At 33.7% G+C, this 20,241-nt stretch overlaps 1 protein-coding gene across 2 annotated transcripts; it reads right to left on the minus strand.

Moving 5' to 3' along the window:
- Positions 1-995: 995 nt before the first annotated feature.
- Positions 996-19,011, minus strand: LOC130901538 (uncharacterized). Of its 2 annotated transcripts, none has more exons than XM_057812990.1 (5): positions 16,976-19,011; positions 7,668-7,816; positions 6,420-6,580; positions 2,959-3,128; positions 996-1,342 (listed from the first exon to the last, which is right to left on the minus strand). In XM_057812990.1, exons 1-5 carry the CDS (start codon positions 16,976-16,978, stop codon positions 1,136-1,138), a joined length of 690 nt encoding a protein of 229 aa, XP_057668973.1. In that variant the 5' UTR covers positions 16,979-19,011; the 3' UTR covers positions 996-1,135. The 2 variants fall into 2 exon arrangements, with proteins under 2 accessions (XP_057668973.1, XP_057668972.1); XM_057812989.1 differs by having other exon boundaries at positions 16,741-19,011.
- Between the last annotated feature and the right edge of the window lie 1,230 nt (positions 19,012-20,241).

Raw genomic sequence — 20,241 nt, forward strand, 5'->3', positions numbered from 1 at the left:
ATTTTTTTGTACAAAAATTTGATCGTTGCAGACCCTTATAAATTATTATTTTACGAGGATACCCTTAAAGATATGAAAATGGTATCTGTTCAGTTGCTTTTAGCAAAGTCAGACGTATTTGAATCCATAATGAGAAATTTTTCATTTTATACAGGGCGTGTATAAAAAGTGTTCAAAATTTAACTTCATAAATATCAAATTTCTTTATCGTTATCCAGATATTACATGTTTTCTGTGAATTTTTAGAGATGCATGCGTCTAAATTTCATTTTGACCCGTTGATACAAGCTCTACGAAATAAAAAATCATTTTTGTTTATCTTGTAGAGGTCTGAAAGAAAATCAAATTGTCTTTACTAATCATATTCCAACTTTTAGTCGTTTCCGAGATATTAGAGGTTTTAAATTATTATTGTATTTTTTAACAAGTTTTAATTTTTTATTATTCTTTTAGTATACATGAATTTACCTCATTTTTTACTCCTGAATGCATTAAAATCAAAAAATCGGGTGGTTCTATTTAAAAAAATAAAGAAATTTGATATTTATGAAGTTAAACTTTGAACACTTCTTATACACACCCTGTATAAAACGAAAAATTTTTAAACTTAGATTCAAATACGTCTGACCTTGCTAAGAGCAACCGAATAGAAACCATTTTCATATATTCAAGGGTATCTTCGTAAAAAAATAATTTATAAGGGTCTGCAACGATCAAATTTTTTACAAAGAAATTAATAACTCAAAAAGTATGCATTTTTCGGAAAAAGTTTGTAGACAAAAGTAAAGACAATAGTAAAATTCTACGTAGATTCCTAAAATATTTGAAAATATTTTAGTTGAAAAGGTCGTATCCGAAAACCCAAACGTAGAAAGTTTTACTATTTTACTATAAGTATTTTGCCATATACAGATGGTTTTAACTCGTCGTGGGACACCCTGTATAGGCATTATGGTAGATTTGATATAATATCATGTTTCAATCAAAGCCATGTCTGTTACTAAGCGTTTCTATTGATATTTATATCTTTGAATAGGTGGTCTGATCAAAATTCTCGTCTTAAATCTATAAAATATCCTACTTCCAAATTTCAATAAATATGAACTGTTCTGATTTCCAAAAAGTTTTATGTGTGTTAAATTCTGGGAATGGCAGGTATATTAGCAGCTTCTGCATTATTTTGTCCAGCATATTTCGGTCTACAAACGCATCCACTTTCGACTAAAACATAATCTTGTCCTGTAAGAGTAACTGGTCCCAAAGGGATGACTAAAAATAAGTAGGGAACATACGTTTGAGTGCATTCTCCTCGAACAACGTCACATTCCGAGCTTTCACAAACCTAAAACATAAAACAATTCCATTTCAGGATATAATATTGACAATGATCATCACTGTTTTCTGTTTAAGGGGGTAGTTGCTTTTCTACATATGGAACTAACTAACCCTCTACAATTAATAGAAGTTAAAGAAAATTGTTACATGTCAAGCTCAACAACTGGAAAATGAACTACGTCACAACAATATTTGCTGATGATATGTCACTAATTGCTAAATTCCAAGGCGTATTAGAACAAAATCTGGATGTATACCAAACAAAAGAAAGGAAAAGAAGATACAAGACGCTAACGGTCCTTTGGATTTAATCCCTGCACAAATTGAATCTTGGAGGTATATAAGTCATGATCCTGTCGTAAAATCTTCCCTAAAGTGAAAGGACACAAACCCAGTTGCTTATACAGCGGCGACAGCTTCTTCAGAGGGCACTGTTAGGTATTTGAGGTGCAAATTATCAGTAAGAGTAAACGTTATCCGAAATCAATTCATCGTTACTTAATTAGCTACTCTGAAGGTTGATTGTGTACGCTATAATATGGATTAACAGTTTGACGAAAAGAAAAATTTGCGAATGTTGCAGTGCATCCACAATTAAATGTCAAACAAAACTTTACAAACTAAACAAAAATCAACTATCCGCTGTTAAATGGGTTGCCAAATAAATTGGTCCAGTTAAAATTGGGAAATTCTAAGAAACACCAAACAAGATTCTACAAAGAACTGCTTATTATTATTATTATTAATGAAGGTACAAGGCCAGTCAATAACTACATAATCCTGTTCAGTGAATTTCCAATTTCTTTAAAAGAATCTAAACAGTAATCGTTCCGTAAGCTCCGTGTTTATCTCTGTCATTTCTTCTGCATTTGCTCTGCAACAAGTCAAGCTTGGGAACAAAAAGTAGGTGAATATATTGAATGGCATAGTCAATCGAAACGTCGTTTACCAAAATTTTCAGATCTAGATCAGATGATTGAAAGAATCAACACGATGGAACCACCTGTCGTTTTAGAGAAAGCGACGGTTGAAGATTTAGAAAAGTTCTACCGAGGCAGTAAAAACACACACACACACACTTCACGAGTACCAAACAACCCTGACGATAAGGGTGTACAGTCCTTGGAGATGACTCTTCCAAAAGGAGAAGACCTCGCATAGAACTAGGTAAATAGGAAGTGGAAAACGCGCTAACAACAAGATGTAAGCTACGAAGTCCTGACGGAATTACAGAGTTCAAATTGGAAATTTCAAACGAAAGAGCATGGCCGTGGTGCTGATTTAAATAACAAAAATTCGGTCAAAACATTTTTCATTGTTCGAAGCAGTATTTTTTTGTCGGTTCCTTCAGTTTTCGGATGTAGTTTTTCCTAGTTTCTTGTTTAATTCCACAATTTTTATGTCGATCATTTTTAAGGCAAAACCAAAACAAAACAGTCTATATACAAACGAAAGCAGCTGCTATACTGGTTTGTTTACAGATACGGTAGACTCTCATTTGAAATAATAGGTTAAACAGCGTTGGTCTCGTTACTCAATAGCCACAACTCGTAATGCTGTTTATACTTGTTCACAATTATTTCATATCATCTTCAAAGTTTTGAATCAAACATTTCGACTTACCTCAAAAACTACTTGTTGAAGAAGATCGGGAAATTTTTGAACAATAGTAACTGGTTGGCCAGACGTTAGGGAAACACCGTACATAGGTGCCGTTGTATTATACCTCGTTTTACATAACCTAGGAGGTGTCGATCCACACATATTCGATTGCGGTAAGTTAGTAGCTCTAGCTAAAAAATGTTATAGTTTATTCATGAATTCGCCGGACCGATAAGCCAATCAATTGGCCAAAATTTAAAAGTGTAACTTACATGAATTCAAGTATGAATTTTTATTTATGTTTATAGTTTATTGTCGAATGGAATAATGTAATCGGTTTATTCTGTTAGTTGCCCAAAATAATACTAAATTGAAACAATAAACTACTTTAAAATTATACAAAGATTCTAAAAACGTTCTGGTTTCGTCGTTCAAATGAACCGCCCCAATAAACTTGGCTAACATCTAAATATATAAACAGTAACGGATCACCACCATCAATACCGATCTTGAAAAAATTCTGGATGGGGTTTAATGCAGCAAAGACCCAGGCTGTTATTTTTACAAAGAAGGCTAGCACAGATTTGGATAAAAAATATTATCATCACCGCAAATTCGCTTGTTGAGTGCTGAGGCTTGAATCAATATGTCCCGGCATACTCAAGTGGCCGATTTAGACAAGGCAGCTTCACAAAAACTTGGAGCCCTCTTTGAGATTTATACTTCGTAACACCTTCTAATCATCTACAAGATCCACATTCGTCTATATTTGGAATCTTGCTCGTAACTTTGGAGCTTGGCTTCCAAGCATATCCTGAAGATGCTCGATTCAATTCAGAAGAGAGCAAATGCGATCCAGAGTGGATTAGAAACTTGGACACATAGAAGAAAGGTCGCTGTTTTACCGTTACTTCCACGTTTCACATAATCCTACCTAGAGCAGTATTTGCAAGACTTACTTGACAGGCAGACGTAGCTCATGAACACCAAGTTCGTCCAGAATGTCAATTTATTGTCACTAAGCAAGCAAGCCTGAGGAATCAGCTACTAAGGCACGTCTTTCTCGAAGATTAGTATGAATTATTATAATTGTTTTATTGAATTCCATTTTTCCTTTAAAATAGGAATTAATAAATCAATTGGAATATTTCTACACAATAAGAAAACATGATTTGTTTTCCCTTTTTGGGGCCATCTGTTAACTATTTGATGACACTTCTGCTAGTTCTCACACAATTTGAGTGAATATTTTTCTGCCGCTAATACATGTGGAGGTGGGAGATTTAGGATCACTTCTAGTGCAGTGGTTGGGCATGTTCTAATAGCCCCAGTTTTCGATTCTCGAGGTATTAAGACCAGTTCTAGTGACTCAGATCACTACCGTATACGTCATGATACAAGGGCATTCGTGGCGCCTTTTAAGGCTTGTTCCAGAGGAGTTTACTATCTAGGGTGTATTTCAGATATTCGAATTTGTTTTATCATCAGAAAAACGCTCTTGTATAATATTCGTTTCATCAACTTTAGAAAATAAGAAGTTATAATTAGTATAGACAGTTATATTTGTAATTTAATAGATTATAAAGACTTCTCAATAGGTTATTTTAGAATATACTTTTAATAGACTTAAACGGATAGCCTGTAGTATTTGGACATACTTTTATTCCAAAACAGAAATTGAAATGTGATCGTTACATTACTTTATTAACATACCTTATCTAAGTGAGCTACATACATGGTTTTGACTATATACACAACGTAAAAAAATAGAATATTGATAGAATAGATTTAAGGTATGTCACAAAATATGGAACATTTCGAGAAATGTCGAAAAATTACTCATAAAAAGTAGTACTAGAATGAAATAACATTCAGCCATCTCCAATTCTAATCAAAATACAAATAAACAAGCGCGTAGCCAGGATTTAGTTTTGGAGGGGTTTGGTTTGAAGTAAATTAAATGGTAAATTTAATTTCTTTTCTTTGCGCTAAATCTGTAACCATTAAAGAAGAAATCTTCGGCTGTTTCTTTTGAATATATCCACTATTTCATCTGCATTAGTTTCTTTTCCACAGTGAATGTTCCTGACAGCCAAACCATTAAGTCTGTTTTCACTTGTAGTGTTTCGTAAATAGTTTTTCAGTCTCCTTAGGCTCGAGAAAGACCTTTCTGGGGTAGCAGTGGGTACAGGAATGGAAGCAAAGATTTGTAGTAATGTGAAATATTAGGATATTTTCCTTTCGGGAAGCAGTGACGGTACATGGAAATTGTTTCTTCAATTTTAGAACTGGCAGTTAATGTCGATATTACTTTACGATATTTGGTAAACCTTTCAATCGTTGAATTGTATGATCAAGAAATGGAAAGAACCAATTAATTTTTTAATATGTGCGTACATCCAACGTAGGAATGTTCGGTCTATTTAATTGTCTACCGACGACGCGTGGAATTCGCAGTATACCACCATTTTCTTCCATTAAAACCTTTGCATCTCCATAGAGATGAGGATATTCGACGGTGGTATTGTTTCTCAGGAGTTGTAAGACATTAATAACAGCATATAAATGTTTGAATTGATGAGATCGATGTCAATAGTTTGTAATTATTTTGATATAATATTAGGTAATATTTTGTTTATTTCGAAGGTGGTTTGATCCCCCAAAGCCCTCCCCTTGGCTACGCCGGTGCAAATAAATATACGTTAAACTACAAGGATGGTCTCAGTAGTACGCGACCTGACCTAGAGATGGCGGAAGTTGCTTGAAAAATACCACACAATCTATACAGCATATGTTTCAAGTTTAAAGACGCTACGTTGTTTAGAATTTGTTTGGCAGCCATCAATAGCGAACGTTTTCACTAAATTTGACTAAACATTGAAAAAATTGGTCATCCTTATGCTGAATTAGATTCTAATCTGAGTGGGACTACTCATTGGGAAGCAGAGTTTGAAAGAGGCCGTACGACCTGCGAATGTTGAAAAAAACCCACAAAATCCACAAATCCAGATATAGTAGTAGTAGTTTTTGAGATCCGCATGGGATAATTTTCTATCTATTTGAAAGAAAAAATTAAGTAAAAACGGTCGCATTTGGTTAAAAAGAAAGTGTTGTTTCATCAAGAAAATGCACCAACTCATACATACGTTATTGCAATGGCCAGAATTAATGAAATAAAGTTTGAATTGCTACCTCATACACTCTATTCGCCAGATTTAACCACCTCGGATTATTTTCTGTTGTTGGTTGTTGGTAAAAGATTTTCCAACAATGTAGAGGTTAAATCTGCAGTTAATGGTTATTTTGAAAAGCTTGACGATTCTCATTATAAAAAAGGTATTGAACTTATTAAATATCGTTGAGAAAAGTGTACGGAGCTAAAAGGAGATTACGTTGATAAATAGACATATTTTTCCCAAAATTTGCGTACCAGGCACTGCTGGGACCATCCTCGTCTAATATACACATATAAACATACTTACAATGTCTCAAGATCATTTGAGGTTGATCATTGAATGCTTGTTGATGCGCACTAAGTAGAACATTTCTCGTTATGAACGGATCTATCGTGTTTTGAGATCTTCCTGTCCTAAAATTACCTAACCACAGTTTAGACGCTTTGAAATTTCTATCTATGGCAGCTCTGAAAGAAGATCCGTAAAATGGAATATTAACCATCAAATGAAATAAATTAATAATAAATAAGGAATTGTGAATACTGGAAATAATTTTAATGTTTCTAAAATGGACGATAATAAATTGTTTTTTTTTGTATAACTGCCCTATTTTGATAATAAAACAGTCGAAATTATGGTTACGGTTACTAACATGAGTTTGTTTATGAATAATAAACACTGCGTTCTTGAAGAATATTTGTCTTTGATTCGTGGCTGTTTAATATCTTTGTCAACAGTAGAATAATTAATAAAACTATTAATTTGGTTGTTTCTGTGGATATTAAAGAATAAATCAAATAACTTTCAAAAAAAAAACGAAAGTCAGTCGTTCTTGTTGTATTTGCCAAACACTATGTTGATCATTCCATTACTATAGGAAATTTATTATGAAAAAAACTCTTCCAACCTCTTACAACTCATCAGATTTTAAAACGTCATCATCCAAAATTGTACTTCCGGTTTCTACTAGTTATGATGGTATTGGGGATTCTAGAAATATGTTACGAAGCCCCTTTGACTTCACAAGGCTTTAAATGAGGTTATTATAACCAAAAACACGAAGAATTATTCAACTTTTAACTACAAAAACTGGCAAAAATGAAATGAAAATTAAATGAGCAACAAACCGCCGCCATGTTACGCTCAGTACTTGATGTTGACGTTTCACACATGGGGAGGTCCTTATGACAAATAACATATAACTAGAATGCGTGGCGCCATCTACAAATTATGGTCCACTCTTAACTACTTCAGCTGTTGTAAAACATTGAATTGAATTAGGATGGAATCTGTTTTTCTTTCAACATTAATGTTGGCAATACTGCTAGTTTAAAACTGTATTAAAATATTCTTAACATGATTCCACGTAAACAATCACTTTTAATACTGTTGACTGTCATTAAAATTGTCACTTTTATTAATAATATTTAATCTTCCAACTCCATTTAGAAACGAATAATATTCTATCAACTATATTTTATTCATCCTAGTTTTAGTTAGACTTTGAGGACTACAATTGATTTATTTTCACTTTGTGTTCAAAATAATACTTACGTTGGATATGGCATTTCATTAGGCCCTACGCAATCTGGAGAATCAACCATGGCGTCACCCCATAAATATTTCAATCCAGAACTTCCCGAGCATGCTGGCGTTAACTTTGATAAAGCTAAATTTAGTGTGGAAAAAAAGAAAGTTGTTATCTGGAAAAAGAAGAAAACAACCCAATATAAAATCTGGTAATAATATTATTCGTGATGGTCTGTGACTGACCTTTGTTGTTGGAAAATCTTCGATCAACGAGTGATTTTTACAAGTCTGGGAAAAGAAAATATTCCAAGGGAGCTAAATCTGGCTAATAGGGTGTATGAGGTAGCAATTCAGATTTTAGTTAAGTAATTTTGACCATTGCAATAACGAATATGTGGGTTGGTGCATTATCTTGATGAAACAACACTTTCTTCTTAACCAAATGTGGTAGTTTTTGCTTGATTTCTTCTCTCAAACATCTCAGTAAGTTAGTATAATACTCGATGTTGATAGTGTTTCCTTTTTTCAAGATCCGTGCCTTCTTTGGAGCCGGTTATTTCTTTTCAATAAATTCTTTAGATTGTTCTTTTACTACGGGTGTGAAGGGATGGACCCACGTTTCATCCATGGCTATGAAAGGACGCAAGAATTCTGCTTTATTTCCGTGAAACATTGCCAAACACTCGATGGAAGCATATTCCTGTCGCTGTTTATGTTCCCTTGTGAGCAAACGCGGCACCCATCTTGAGTACAGCTTTTTAAGTCCAAATTTCCAGTGAATATACGATGTACCACACTTTTTGAAATGTCTACTATGTCTGTTAGCTCGCGCACTTTCAGTATACGATTATCCAGTACTACTTCGTGGATTTTCTTCTATTTTACTGTTAATAACTAAGGAGCAGTCTCACCCAGAGTAGAATCTAGTTAAAGTTTCATATTGATTGGGCTAATGCCTTTCAAATAAAAGTATTCTATCACAGGGGCCCACGGTAGACACTACAATAGGGGTGTATGTGAATTTCCATTGTTTGACGAGTTTTGGAACTATCAACTGAAACTAGCAATAGGCATTTTGTTTCTGATGAAATTCGTCACATCGTCACCATGATAATCAAGAATTACAATGCCTTAAATCTTAAGTTTTCATTATTATTTATAACTGAAAATGTTTAACATCGCTGGTATCCCTTAAATATAATCTCAAAGCAGCAAAACTATTGGGTATGACAGATTGGATCGTCTCATATGACGATGATCATTTAAAATTGAATTAACTGTTGCGGATATAACACAAAGAGTTGTCTCAACTGTTCAACATGGGCATCTTGGATATTTTTCAGTCCTACTAGCACGTAATATCCTTTTTCAAATTCGCTATACCAGCGAATCAAAGTTCATAAAATACGCGTTACAAGCGATCAGAATACGAGGTCTGGCTATTAGATAACGAGACTGGTTACGAAAAAGGATTTTATTATGAAAATTATTCTACATTCGAATGTCCCTTCACCACACACCTTTCCATACGTTTTTTCCATTGATCTAAGCAGTGCTGGAAGTCTTCTTTGGTAAAGAGCCTTTAGGAGCTCTGTTGTTTTTTGCTTTACGGCTTCTATCGACTCAAGTCGAGTCCATTTCGAATCAGATCTTTCTCTTACTTTTATGAAATCTGTGCAGACGCGTTGACGCAAGAGCTTTTGGTCAAGAGTCAGATTTCTTGGTACAGACTTTTGTCTTGTGTAATTCCTCGTGTAAATTTTTTCTAATCGTTTCTTTATCGGCGTTTACAGCCTCGGCAATCATCCAGATGCTAATTCGACGATCTGCACGCAAATTTGGTTGATTTTGATCACTGTTTCCGAAGTTGAAACAGTCATAGAGTGACCTGAGCGCTGGTTATCTTCAGTGCTCTGTCGGCAATCACTAAAGCGCTTACACTACTCAAAAAGACGCTCACGCGATAGAAAATTGTGTCCATAGGCCACTTGCAACAATTTTTAGTACTCAATTGGAGTTTTTTTCAATTTAACGAGAAATTTGAGATTAATACGTTGGTCCATGTTCGTTCCAAACCACTACTGCACAAATACTATAATAGTGATGGGGATGTATGTTTAGGGCGCCCTCTAGGTGCGCAGTCTCGTTTTTAATAGCTAGACCTCGTAGATCATAACATACACATATTGATCAATCTGCAACCGGAATTCCAACAACACCTCTAGCTTCGTGGTGTCTTAAAATATACAGACTCTTGTATTAGAATGAAATTTCTCTATAGATTATGTCCATTTTTTCTTTCAATTATGGTTGACTTTTTATTATGTTTCATAATTATAATGATTGAAAGTTATTTTAATTCACAATAAATCTACAAACAAATCCATTTTCCATCAATAATAAAAAGGCTTAAAGTAATATACATTATTAACAATAACGTGGAATTAACTATGAGAATAAGAAGCTTAATTTTTAATAGTATTACTGAGTAATTGCCTTTAAAGTATTAAATCAAACAATACCTACTTTACTGTTCCCGTTTCTAAAGTTGTTTCCGACTCAAGTAAATAACTGTTAAGAATAATTTACACGAAACAGACAGGTGCCAGAGAAATTGCCAGTTATGGTATATAATCAATAATAATTGAGAACGTGAAAAATTTATGAAAAAAGAAAAAATTTCAGTAAACCGGATCGTTTCCTTGTTTTTAATAAGTTAATAGTAGAAATCGCAGTCTATAATTGGTAGTGGCAACAATTACAGGGTTTGTTTGGAAAAATACCGTTTCAGAAAATCCCAAAATGACATTCACTTTTGACTGGTTATCATCAGTAAGTGATTTAAGATTAGGTAGTTGGCATTATGGAAGTTCCCGATTCGGAAATCGACATGACATTTATATGTATAGTGCCATAAAATTTTTGAAAATTGTGCTTTTTTAACTTTACTGGCTAATGGCTCCAAGTTCATCATCCTAAACAAATTTCGAGTGCAGCACTACAAGAAAATTGTTTGCAGACAGTCCCTAGCTGACAAATTCGATTTCCGAATACAATCATCTACATCTGGAGCTGTCAAGTAAAACTCCCTAAGAGTTTACTTCCAAGTAAAGTTCAAAGTAAGTTCATAATAAGCATACGGTGACAATCGTTATTCAGTTATATATATAAATATGTGTTTTGATCTCTCTCCAAGTACATAATTGGCTTGGTATACATTGTCAGCCACCAGATTAGGCTGGGAGACGAAAAACCTCTTCAAGATAGTTTTCTGTAAATGCGAAGAGGACTGTGAAATTGGCTCTAATTGCCTCACGGAGGGTTTCACCTGCTGTGCACGTACAGCGCGGGAATCGTCTGCTCCAACTCGAAAAAAGTGACATTAGCGTTGGACGATGATGGACATCTTGATGATTGATTTACTACAACGCGTTACCGAAAAAAACGTTGGAGAGAACAAATTAGAATATCAAGATTCAGAATCGAGAATATTCGTATTACCCATGGCTGAAGAAAGTTCAAACAAGACCAGAATTCTAACAAGATGGAATCTCGAATGAAGTGAACATAAATCTAATAAATACGAGGGGCAGACGCTGTACAGTCACTACGCGGACTGAAGAAAGCGGGCACGCGCTGTAGGCGACTGCGAAGCTTTCGAACACACTCTGCCACCATTATATATTCTCCAGCCAAGTGTTAATTGCGAAGTTTTCTACAGGCTGCAGAAATCCATCGTTGAATTAGTCGTGTGTATGGAGAAAACTTCATGAGTGATGATGTTGTGCGTGAATATTGTCGAAAGTTTAAAAATGGCTGTAATGATGTGCATAATGAAGGGGGCCAAAGAAGCAAATCTGTCGTTTAAAGAGAACCATTACTGCTTTGTCTACGGAATTTCCAAAAGTTTTAAAGTCTGTTTTGTTACTACATATTTTATGACTGAACGGTTAGTCTACATTGGCCTCAGCTTTCTTTGAAGAAGGTATTGAAAAGCTTGTCCACAGATATGATAATGTCTCAATCTCTATCGGAGGTTGAAAAAAAATGGTAGTGACGCTTAGCGCTAGAAGTACATAAAAAATCAAAAAAAAATGTATTTGGAGTTATTGCATAAAATATTTAGCTTCGAGAATGTGCGTCAATAACAAAGTCTACACAATACTCAATCAGGAGGTAAGTAACTTTTCCTATGTCGTATTTTACCGGCATTACACTTAATTCAAGATAAATATGTTAAAACAATAAAATGGTAAATTATTCATATTTGTATAGTTTAATTTTTATTACCTATTAAAGATGATACTTGAGTCAATATAGACAGAAAATTGCCTAGCAAAAGCAGTGTCAGTAGGCTTATTTGTTCAAATAATCCTGTTTTATTAATAAATCAGTACATTGCACTATTTTTTGTTAGTTTAAATGAAATTATCGTATAATGTATATTTTATATTTAGTGTTCTTTTCGCTTTTTAGATATTTATACTGAGTGTATAAGCAACTCCTTTCAAATGAGAGGTACAACCCTAAAGTGGAAGTGAAGGTTTGAAATGTCGACCACGTAAATATTCCTTGAGGTTACAGAATAATCAGAAATCATAACAAATTGCCAATCAAGCGAATGGGGTGATCGAAAAATGACGAGTACTTCATTTTCTTTATGAAAATTCAATTGTCCACTGTGTAATGTGTGTGTGATTATAGCGATGCAATATTAACTCTCTAATACCGAACTAACTCAAGACTTGTAATAAGCATTTAGTGATGGGCCAATTTGCTCACACTGTACGTTGATTGTCAAGCTTAACTGCTTTTCTCAATACTGTACAACGAGCAAAACTGTGTACATAACTTTCTTGACATACCTTTGCTTCCACGCCATGTGTTGGTGAATCCTGGCGAGTAGAAATAGTATGTTTGTTTTCAAAGATGTAGAAAAGAAAATGTAAAGTAGAAGATTCAATAATAGATACTAAGAATCAGAAGGTGTAAATAGATTTAAATATCTCAGAAAAAATATAAACAAACAAACCAAACTAAACACTGCCATATAAGAAACAATAGAAAGTGGTAATAAAGCTTATTTTTCGATCCTGAAGCTCTTGAAAAATAAATTAACATCAAGAAAAATGAAATTGAAAATTTATTGGATTCTAATAAGACCAATTGTGAATTATGGCAGTAAATGTTTTATGATAATATAAGAAGACCAAAAGTATTTAAGAAAAATGAAAGCAATTAAAACATCGATTCATTAAAGCTCTAAGGCTGCAACAGCCAAATTCAAAGAATGGAGGACTAGCGGATGTCTAAGAGAATCATGAATTTTGTAATATACAGCAGTAGAAAAAGATCTTGTATCAGGTAGACTCACCAAGTTCACGAAGATACACAAAAAAACGGATGGAAGAGGATAAGGAAGTTTTGTTAAGGAACGGATCAATTTGGAGGCCAATTCTCGAGGACGCCGAGGCTTTCACCGAATTAGAATGAATGTACCTGACTGGATAATCCGAAATAATAGAGATTTATTGAAGCCCTAAGGTTGCGACAGCCAAATTCAAAGAATAGAAGACTAGCGGATGTCTAAAAGAATCATTAAAGCTGTAATATACAGACCTAATGGACTGACCAGGCTCACGAAGATACACAAAAAATGGATAAAAGAGGATTGGGAACGTTGGTGAAGAGCAGAGCAGTTTGGAGGCGAATTCTCGAGTCTTACACCGAGCTGTAGTGCCCATTAGTAAGTTGAAGTTGCTTTGCTTTTTGGAAATTGTTTAGTGGCACTGAAATTGTAAAAATTTGCAAACCCAATACCAAAAGTTACCTCGATAGCTTGATATGTGCTTCTTGTAACTTCTTCGTCCTCTTTTAAATTCGTTATACCAGCCACACATTTAAAAATTCATATTTTGATGGCAAATGGTATTTACTCCATTAATGGTATATTATTAACTGCAAATAGAGCTTAGGGATGGCGATATTTGAAAATGCAGTGGTGTTTTTCATAGTATCAGTTGGGATTTTTTGTTCAATTTCCATGATTAATTTTTTTGAGGTAACCGAGATAATTAGACGTTCCACTCTGTATAATTCCTAAATGACTCTTGAACAGTGACACGAAAAGGTTCAACCAAAAATTATCGAGTCACGATTGTATGAATTATACTCAGTGGACCACTAATTTTCATTTTAATTTATGAGTAATTTGCCATTTCGGAAGATAATAAAATGATTCGTTCGTGATATTCGTGTTAAAAAATTAGAGCGTGAGCATGAATCACCAAGAAAACACCGTTTCTTCTTAGACATATTTAGTGAAAAACACGTTTTATAGAAATACAAAAAGTAATAATACTACTGAGATTATTTAAAAGAAGCTGATTCACAAGAAAATTATCATCAGGTAACAGTCAAAATACCGTTGATAACCTCATTCTACTAAATCACTTACTAATTGGGATTGGTTAGTAAAAGAAATAACAGAAACGGATTCATTGAAAGTAGTCGCTATTTGAGACATTCCTGTATCAACTGCAGTTTGATTCAGTCACAAATTTTTTTACTCTAATGGTTAATAGATGATTCCCATTATTTTTATGGATTCATTAAATTTCTTCATCGAGAGTTGTGTATCCCAAAACTACTAAAAAACGTAATATTAATTTGATTGAATACAACCAGTCAATACAACATCATACTGAAAATAAATCCCATGAACTGTTTTCACTTTGTCCAATATTCCGTCTTCATATGCAGCAAATTAGCGTGTACACTACGTGAAAGAAAAACTAAGAACTAATGACTTTATACGATGCTTTCCAAAGCTGAAAAATAACTTTGCACTCCGACTTCAAAATTGGTGTACAAAAAAAATTTACTTGAAGCGTCTCAAGGATTTAAGTATGTGGTCCTTTGGTACCAAAATAGACACTACCAATTCACCCTTAAAACCTTTAAACCTAACGCCGCGAGATCCAAGTACTGGGTCTATCAGTGAACATATTGGAATGGACAATGTGAAAAAAAAATCTAGCTTTACTTGAGGAAACTTATTTAAGGAGATCAACAGGTAGGCTATAGCTGCTTGTAAGTCTCAGAAGATAGGGAGGTCTGATATAATTATAGATAAATATGCGAAAAGAGATGATTCGTTACATATGGATCCGATGACTTCACCTATAGTGGAGTCATCGCTATGTACTGACAAGACTGAGAGATCCTACAATCTTAGACCATTCCTTGCGTGAATTATATTATCACTTCCACAACGTGTATGGTATTGATTCACCCTTCTGGGGTACGTGTGCTGTTAGATATTGACTCTGATTGAACATAAACAGCAGGGTTTATTGCAGGGACTTCTTTAAAAGACTTAAATCTTTGAATTGCCTAATTCTTAAGAACGCTTCTCTGATGTCAGAGAGGTCGTTGCCCGGCTATCCACTTAGTAACGCGGAGCTACCTATAGCACGTTTAGAATTAGTTAAGGGCTCAATATTTTACTTTACTTTATTAAAATATTTCTATCACGTGACTGATAGAGAGAGAGGGAATTTAATATTTTCAAATGTGACGATTTGGTTAGAATACTGACGAAAAGATTAATGGAATTATAGAATCAAACATACCAAAAAAATACCGTTTACAGTAAAGACTTTGTATGGAAAGCATTTTAAGGATACAGAGTTTAAAGAAACTAAGGTCAAAACCATGTGTAACCTAACAAGTGGGCTGTTAACAAGAAAAATATTATAGACAAATGAAAGTTGTTGTAATTCATCAAGCTCGAGCTGCCATATATTCTATATGACGAAAACTGCAATCAAGCCCTTGTAAAAGTGAACAAAGTTTGGAAACAAATTCTGTGGCTGGCCAACACTAATATCGATTCACTTTTCTGAATAAAATTCCGCAAAAAAATTAGTAACGTTTATCCTTGACATTCGTATTTATATTGGTGGAGAATCAAAAAAGTTCATGCAAGATTGCAAGCACATACACCGAAAAACGTAATAATTTGCACGTTGCGGAGGGGACGGCGGCCGGCGCGGCAACGGTAAGTAACGACGCGTTGTACTGCATATGGAATATGCAAGTTATTACAAGTAACAGTAGCTGAGCTTCTTTACATGATATGTGCCTATTTTGACAGGAGAAGTCAAGACAACATTTTAGTTGTTCATTATCGAAATTAAATAAATTAAATGAATTGTGGACCCCTGTGAAGTCTCCCGTGGACTCCTGGTGGATCTGGACGAGTTTTGGATTTGCTGTCCCCTGTAATTTAGTTGTCTTGCTTTCCCATCTTTCTTAGAGCTTTTCCTTTGGCTTTTCAGTTTGTTTTCGCTGTTTTTCTATATGTAGTTTTTTTTTGATAATCATTCGATGTATTGAATTATGCTTGTTATTATCTGCAGTGCCACTTTCGAGGTGGTTCTCAAGGCTGACGTTACACTAAATTTGGATACCCTATAGGCATTATTATGAGAAAAATCTTGATTGAAAATACTAATAGACGGGTTCGAGCATTAAAAAAATTGTATTTGAACTAAATTACAGACTTATATTGTATAAAGTGTCACTATAAAATGTTCCCTTCTATTTTCGAAATATTGAGATGTCTGTCCTATGTATATTCGTCCAATTCCAGTAATATTTGTTTTACAAAGAACTATTCTTTGATACCCGGCTTGAATTTTGTCATTAATAATTGAAAATAATGTCTTAATTATTATAAATATCATTCTGTAAATCAGCATAGTTTTGATAGATATAAAATTATTTATTTTCTTTGTATGTGGTTTAGGATTCTAATTTTTTGGAATATTTACATAGAATTTCTAGTCATTAGCGTCAAATAAATGAATACATTGTAGAAGAGATATATTATACACAAACGATAAACTGATCATTGACCTCACTGTAACTGTTCTTTATTACTTATGTGGGCTTTGTAAGAGTCCACGTACATACTAATATCCGTTGGCCCAATTGTAAAAATTGACCCTCTTGACCATTTAAAAATCAACAACATACGAATAGTTGTAAACCTAGATTAGATACGTGATAACGAACTAAGACTTGTACTTACAGTTAGCTTAACAACATTTTTCCCTAACATTTTTCAAATGTTTATCAGACACTCGATTAAAAAAGTTAATTTTTGCTTTGTAACTGAAGACACTATTTCGTTCACTGTTTTCTTCACTTCATGTTTAATAGTACACCTGCTCTACTAAAATCTTCATTTATATTTAATCGAGCAGATTGATATGTTGAGGTCGAGAATTCAAGTCATAAAATCGCGGTCTCGTTCTTGAACTTACCATCCAACCAGAGAGTACTTCGTTCAAGTAGCAGAGAAGGGGTATTCTTATGTTAATCAACCGTCGGGTCCGTTGTAAAGTAGTACCGTAGTGGTACTTTATGAGAATCTCGAAAGAAAATAGTGAAGGAGCTTGACACCGTCTCCAAGAATGTTTGATGAAAAATTAACTACCATTCGACATCGTTTGCTTTTGGAGTAATTCTTCATTTAAAATATTTCTTCAATATAATGAAATTTATTTCATTTCTATGTTTCAATCCATATATAATTCACTTTATAAATAATGAACAATCGTTACCATTTCTTGACACCAAATTTTAATCGAATGGTTTATGAAACCAAAAAGTACAGTAATTACAGATTATAATATGAAAAAAAATTATGTAGACGTGATAATTACAAAGTATGCTAGAACTTTTTCAAAAAAACACAACATTAGAAAAAATCGCACGACAGAATTTTTCTATTGCTGTCATAACAGGTAGTTGGTATTACAGAATCAAAATGTACGACTGCGGGGGCGTTTCCGACACAAAAAGCTACAGGTACGTGTAAAGTGCTATCAAAATTTTTGAAAACTGTGTTCTTTTGTGTTTTATGTCTAGACAGGCACATTTTTCTTTCTGGTCTTCCGTAATTGGAGTCGCAAGGAACCTCTAGCATGCAATCTCAAGCAACCTCTACAAATTACTTATTTTTACCCCAAAGCTTGGCATCACATTCATATATAAATATATTTTGAAAAAGCATGGAAATCAGAATAATTCCAGTAATTTTCACGACTACAAAATTATCATTCATATCACATCAGAGGAAGATTGCTACTCAAGTTTTAAGATATGGCAACACTGATGTGAATATGTCAAATCTAACGGTGAACGTACTAAGAATGTGTGTCATACGAGTGCTATTTGAGTTGTTGATCTTGATAATCTTGATCTAGACTTCCGACCCGGATTAAACCAACAACAATGTACCGATCTACTTGCTTCGACTTTTGGTGATGAAGCACCATCTCAAGACATCATGTTTCGCTAGTTTCCCGAATTGTTTCATCATTGCAATTCGCTATAAGATGAATTTCGTGCATGTCGATTGGTGCAAAGAGATGTTGAAGAAAATCCAATCGTGGTGCTTCAAAAGATTGTAACTGGTGACGAACTCGAAAATAAAGAGCAATCGACTGTATGGGTCTTGCAACCCAAATCCAACAAAAATTTATTGAATATTGCACCATTTTTCCATTAGAACAACGTAGAACGTTCAATTCTGAATAGTACAACGGCGTTGGGTTACCAGAAGTAAACCAATTGCAGAAGACGAATTAATCTCCACCACAACATTGCGAGCTTACACACATCAGTTCAACCAAACAATTTGTGAACAATTATCAATGAATTACGAGGTAAACGTTTCTCTAGAAGTACTAAGAAGCGGTTGATACGTTCAATCAGATGCATTGGAGATATCTCAATATGGAAATGGAAAAAATGCTTCGACAATTGGTTCATGCAAATGTATATTTTCGAAACGAATGGTCTGTTCCTCAAAGGAGAAAATAGTTACTTTCTTGGTTAATACCACGACGAATATTGAATTATATCTCCTCTGAACAACGTGGTGTCCATCGACTTTTTTCTAGATATCAATATCTCTAATAACTCACGATTTTAAGGAGAGGGTTGTAACCACTGAAAACAACATCTAGGGGCGCTACTATAATGATGTAGTAGATGAAGTATAATATATCTGACACGTACGTTCTTAATTTATATTAAGTTAAAATGTTTATAATTTTTGTTAAAGAAATTGGCTTTTTCGAACTTATTGGTGTCTAATTTTCCATTCGAAATTTTTAAATAAGCTACTGAACTATTCTTGGAATTGTTAATGCCATTGTTATTCATGAGTAATATCGATACGGGTCAGCAGAGCGATTCTTCGTGACTTAATAAGCTTAATATATTTATATTCTCTTTGTGTCTATCTTTGTATTGAACGATATCTTGGCGAATAGAACGAAATAATTTTTTCAGAGATTTTAATACTATTTTGATATAAAACATGATTATTTGTTTGAAAATTGTTGTTGTGAACATTATTGACAAATTCTCTACAGTTTTAATAAACTTTATAGTAACATGAGTTTAAAATTGTTTTTTGTTCGTTCCTATATTAACTTCTCCAATTATCTTGTTGGGGATGAGAAAATGTAACATTGAGGTTATGAAAAAAATACATAGAATGATTGAACAGAAATGTTGCTTCAACAAATTATACAGAGTGTCCCACGACGAGTAAAAACTATCTGTATATGGCAAAATACTTATAGTAAAATCATGAATATTTCTACGTTTGGGTTTTCAGTTACGAAAACTAAATTTTAACTAAAATATTTTCAAAGATAGCCGACTTCTGGTAGAACCGTAACTTTGTTATTTTAAATAGAACACCCTGTATATTAATACAGTTTTAAAATTTGCGTAAAATTTTAATATACTTTTGTCCGTAAACTTTTTTTGAAAAATGCATACTTTTTGAGTTACTAATTTTTTTGTAAAAAATTTGACCGTTGTAGACCCTTATAAATTATTTTTTTACGAGGATACCCTTAAAGATATGAAAATGGTTTCCATTCAGTTGCTTTTAGCAAGGTCAGACGTATTTGAATTTGGGTTAAAAAGTTTTCCATTCTATACAGGGTGTGTATGGAAAATGTTTAAAGTTTAGCTTCATAAATATCAAATTTCTTCATTTTTTTAAATAGAACCACCCGGTTTTTCTCGTTTAATGCTTTCAGGGATAAAAAGTAAAACAAATTCATGTGAACTTTCCTATACCTAAACCTCACCGTTATCCAGATATTAAATGTTTGCTGTAAATTTTTAGAGAGGCATGGTCTTAATTTTATTTTGACCCGATAACTTTTGCTTAAAATGAATTGTTGAGGATTCTTTTAAGAGTATACAAGTTTGGTTGTGTTCTATCTGGATATCTTGGAGCAAATGAAGTACATGTTCTTTTAACACACCCTGTATAAAATGAAAAATTTTTCAAAGTTCAAATACGTCTGACCTTGCTAAATGCAACGGAACAGAAACAATTTTCACATCTTTAAGGGTATCTTCATAAAAAAATTTTCTATAAATTTAAGAGCCTGCAACGGACAAATTTTTTAGAGTCAAGAGACATTGAAAGTATTCACAAGAGGAGATAGCCCCGACGAAATTTACACGCAAAATTTTTTTTCAAATGATTATGATG

Source organism: Diorhabda carinulata, chromosome X, assembly GCF_026250575.1.
Source record: "Diorhabda carinulata isolate Delta chromosome X, icDioCari1.1, whole genome shotgun sequence".
In the NCBI taxonomy this organism is placed as follows: domain Eukaryota; kingdom Metazoa; phylum Arthropoda; class Insecta; order Coleoptera; family Chrysomelidae; genus Diorhabda; species Diorhabda carinulata.

Bases quoted from the DNA above. Each gene is read 5' to 3' on its own strand.
- LOC130901538 (XM_057812989.1), bottom strand. From the start codon at position 16,770: ATGTTAGGGAAAAATGTTGTTAAGCTAACT. The intron at 3,129-6,419 runs GTAAGTATGTTT...AACATTTTTTAG, and splicing joins TCAAATGATCTTGAGACATT to CTAGAGCTACTAACTTACCG. The intron at 1,343-2,958 runs GTAAGTCGAAAT...TTTATGTTTTAG, and splicing joins TTCAACAAGTAGTTTTTGAG to GTTTGTGAAAGCTCGGAATG.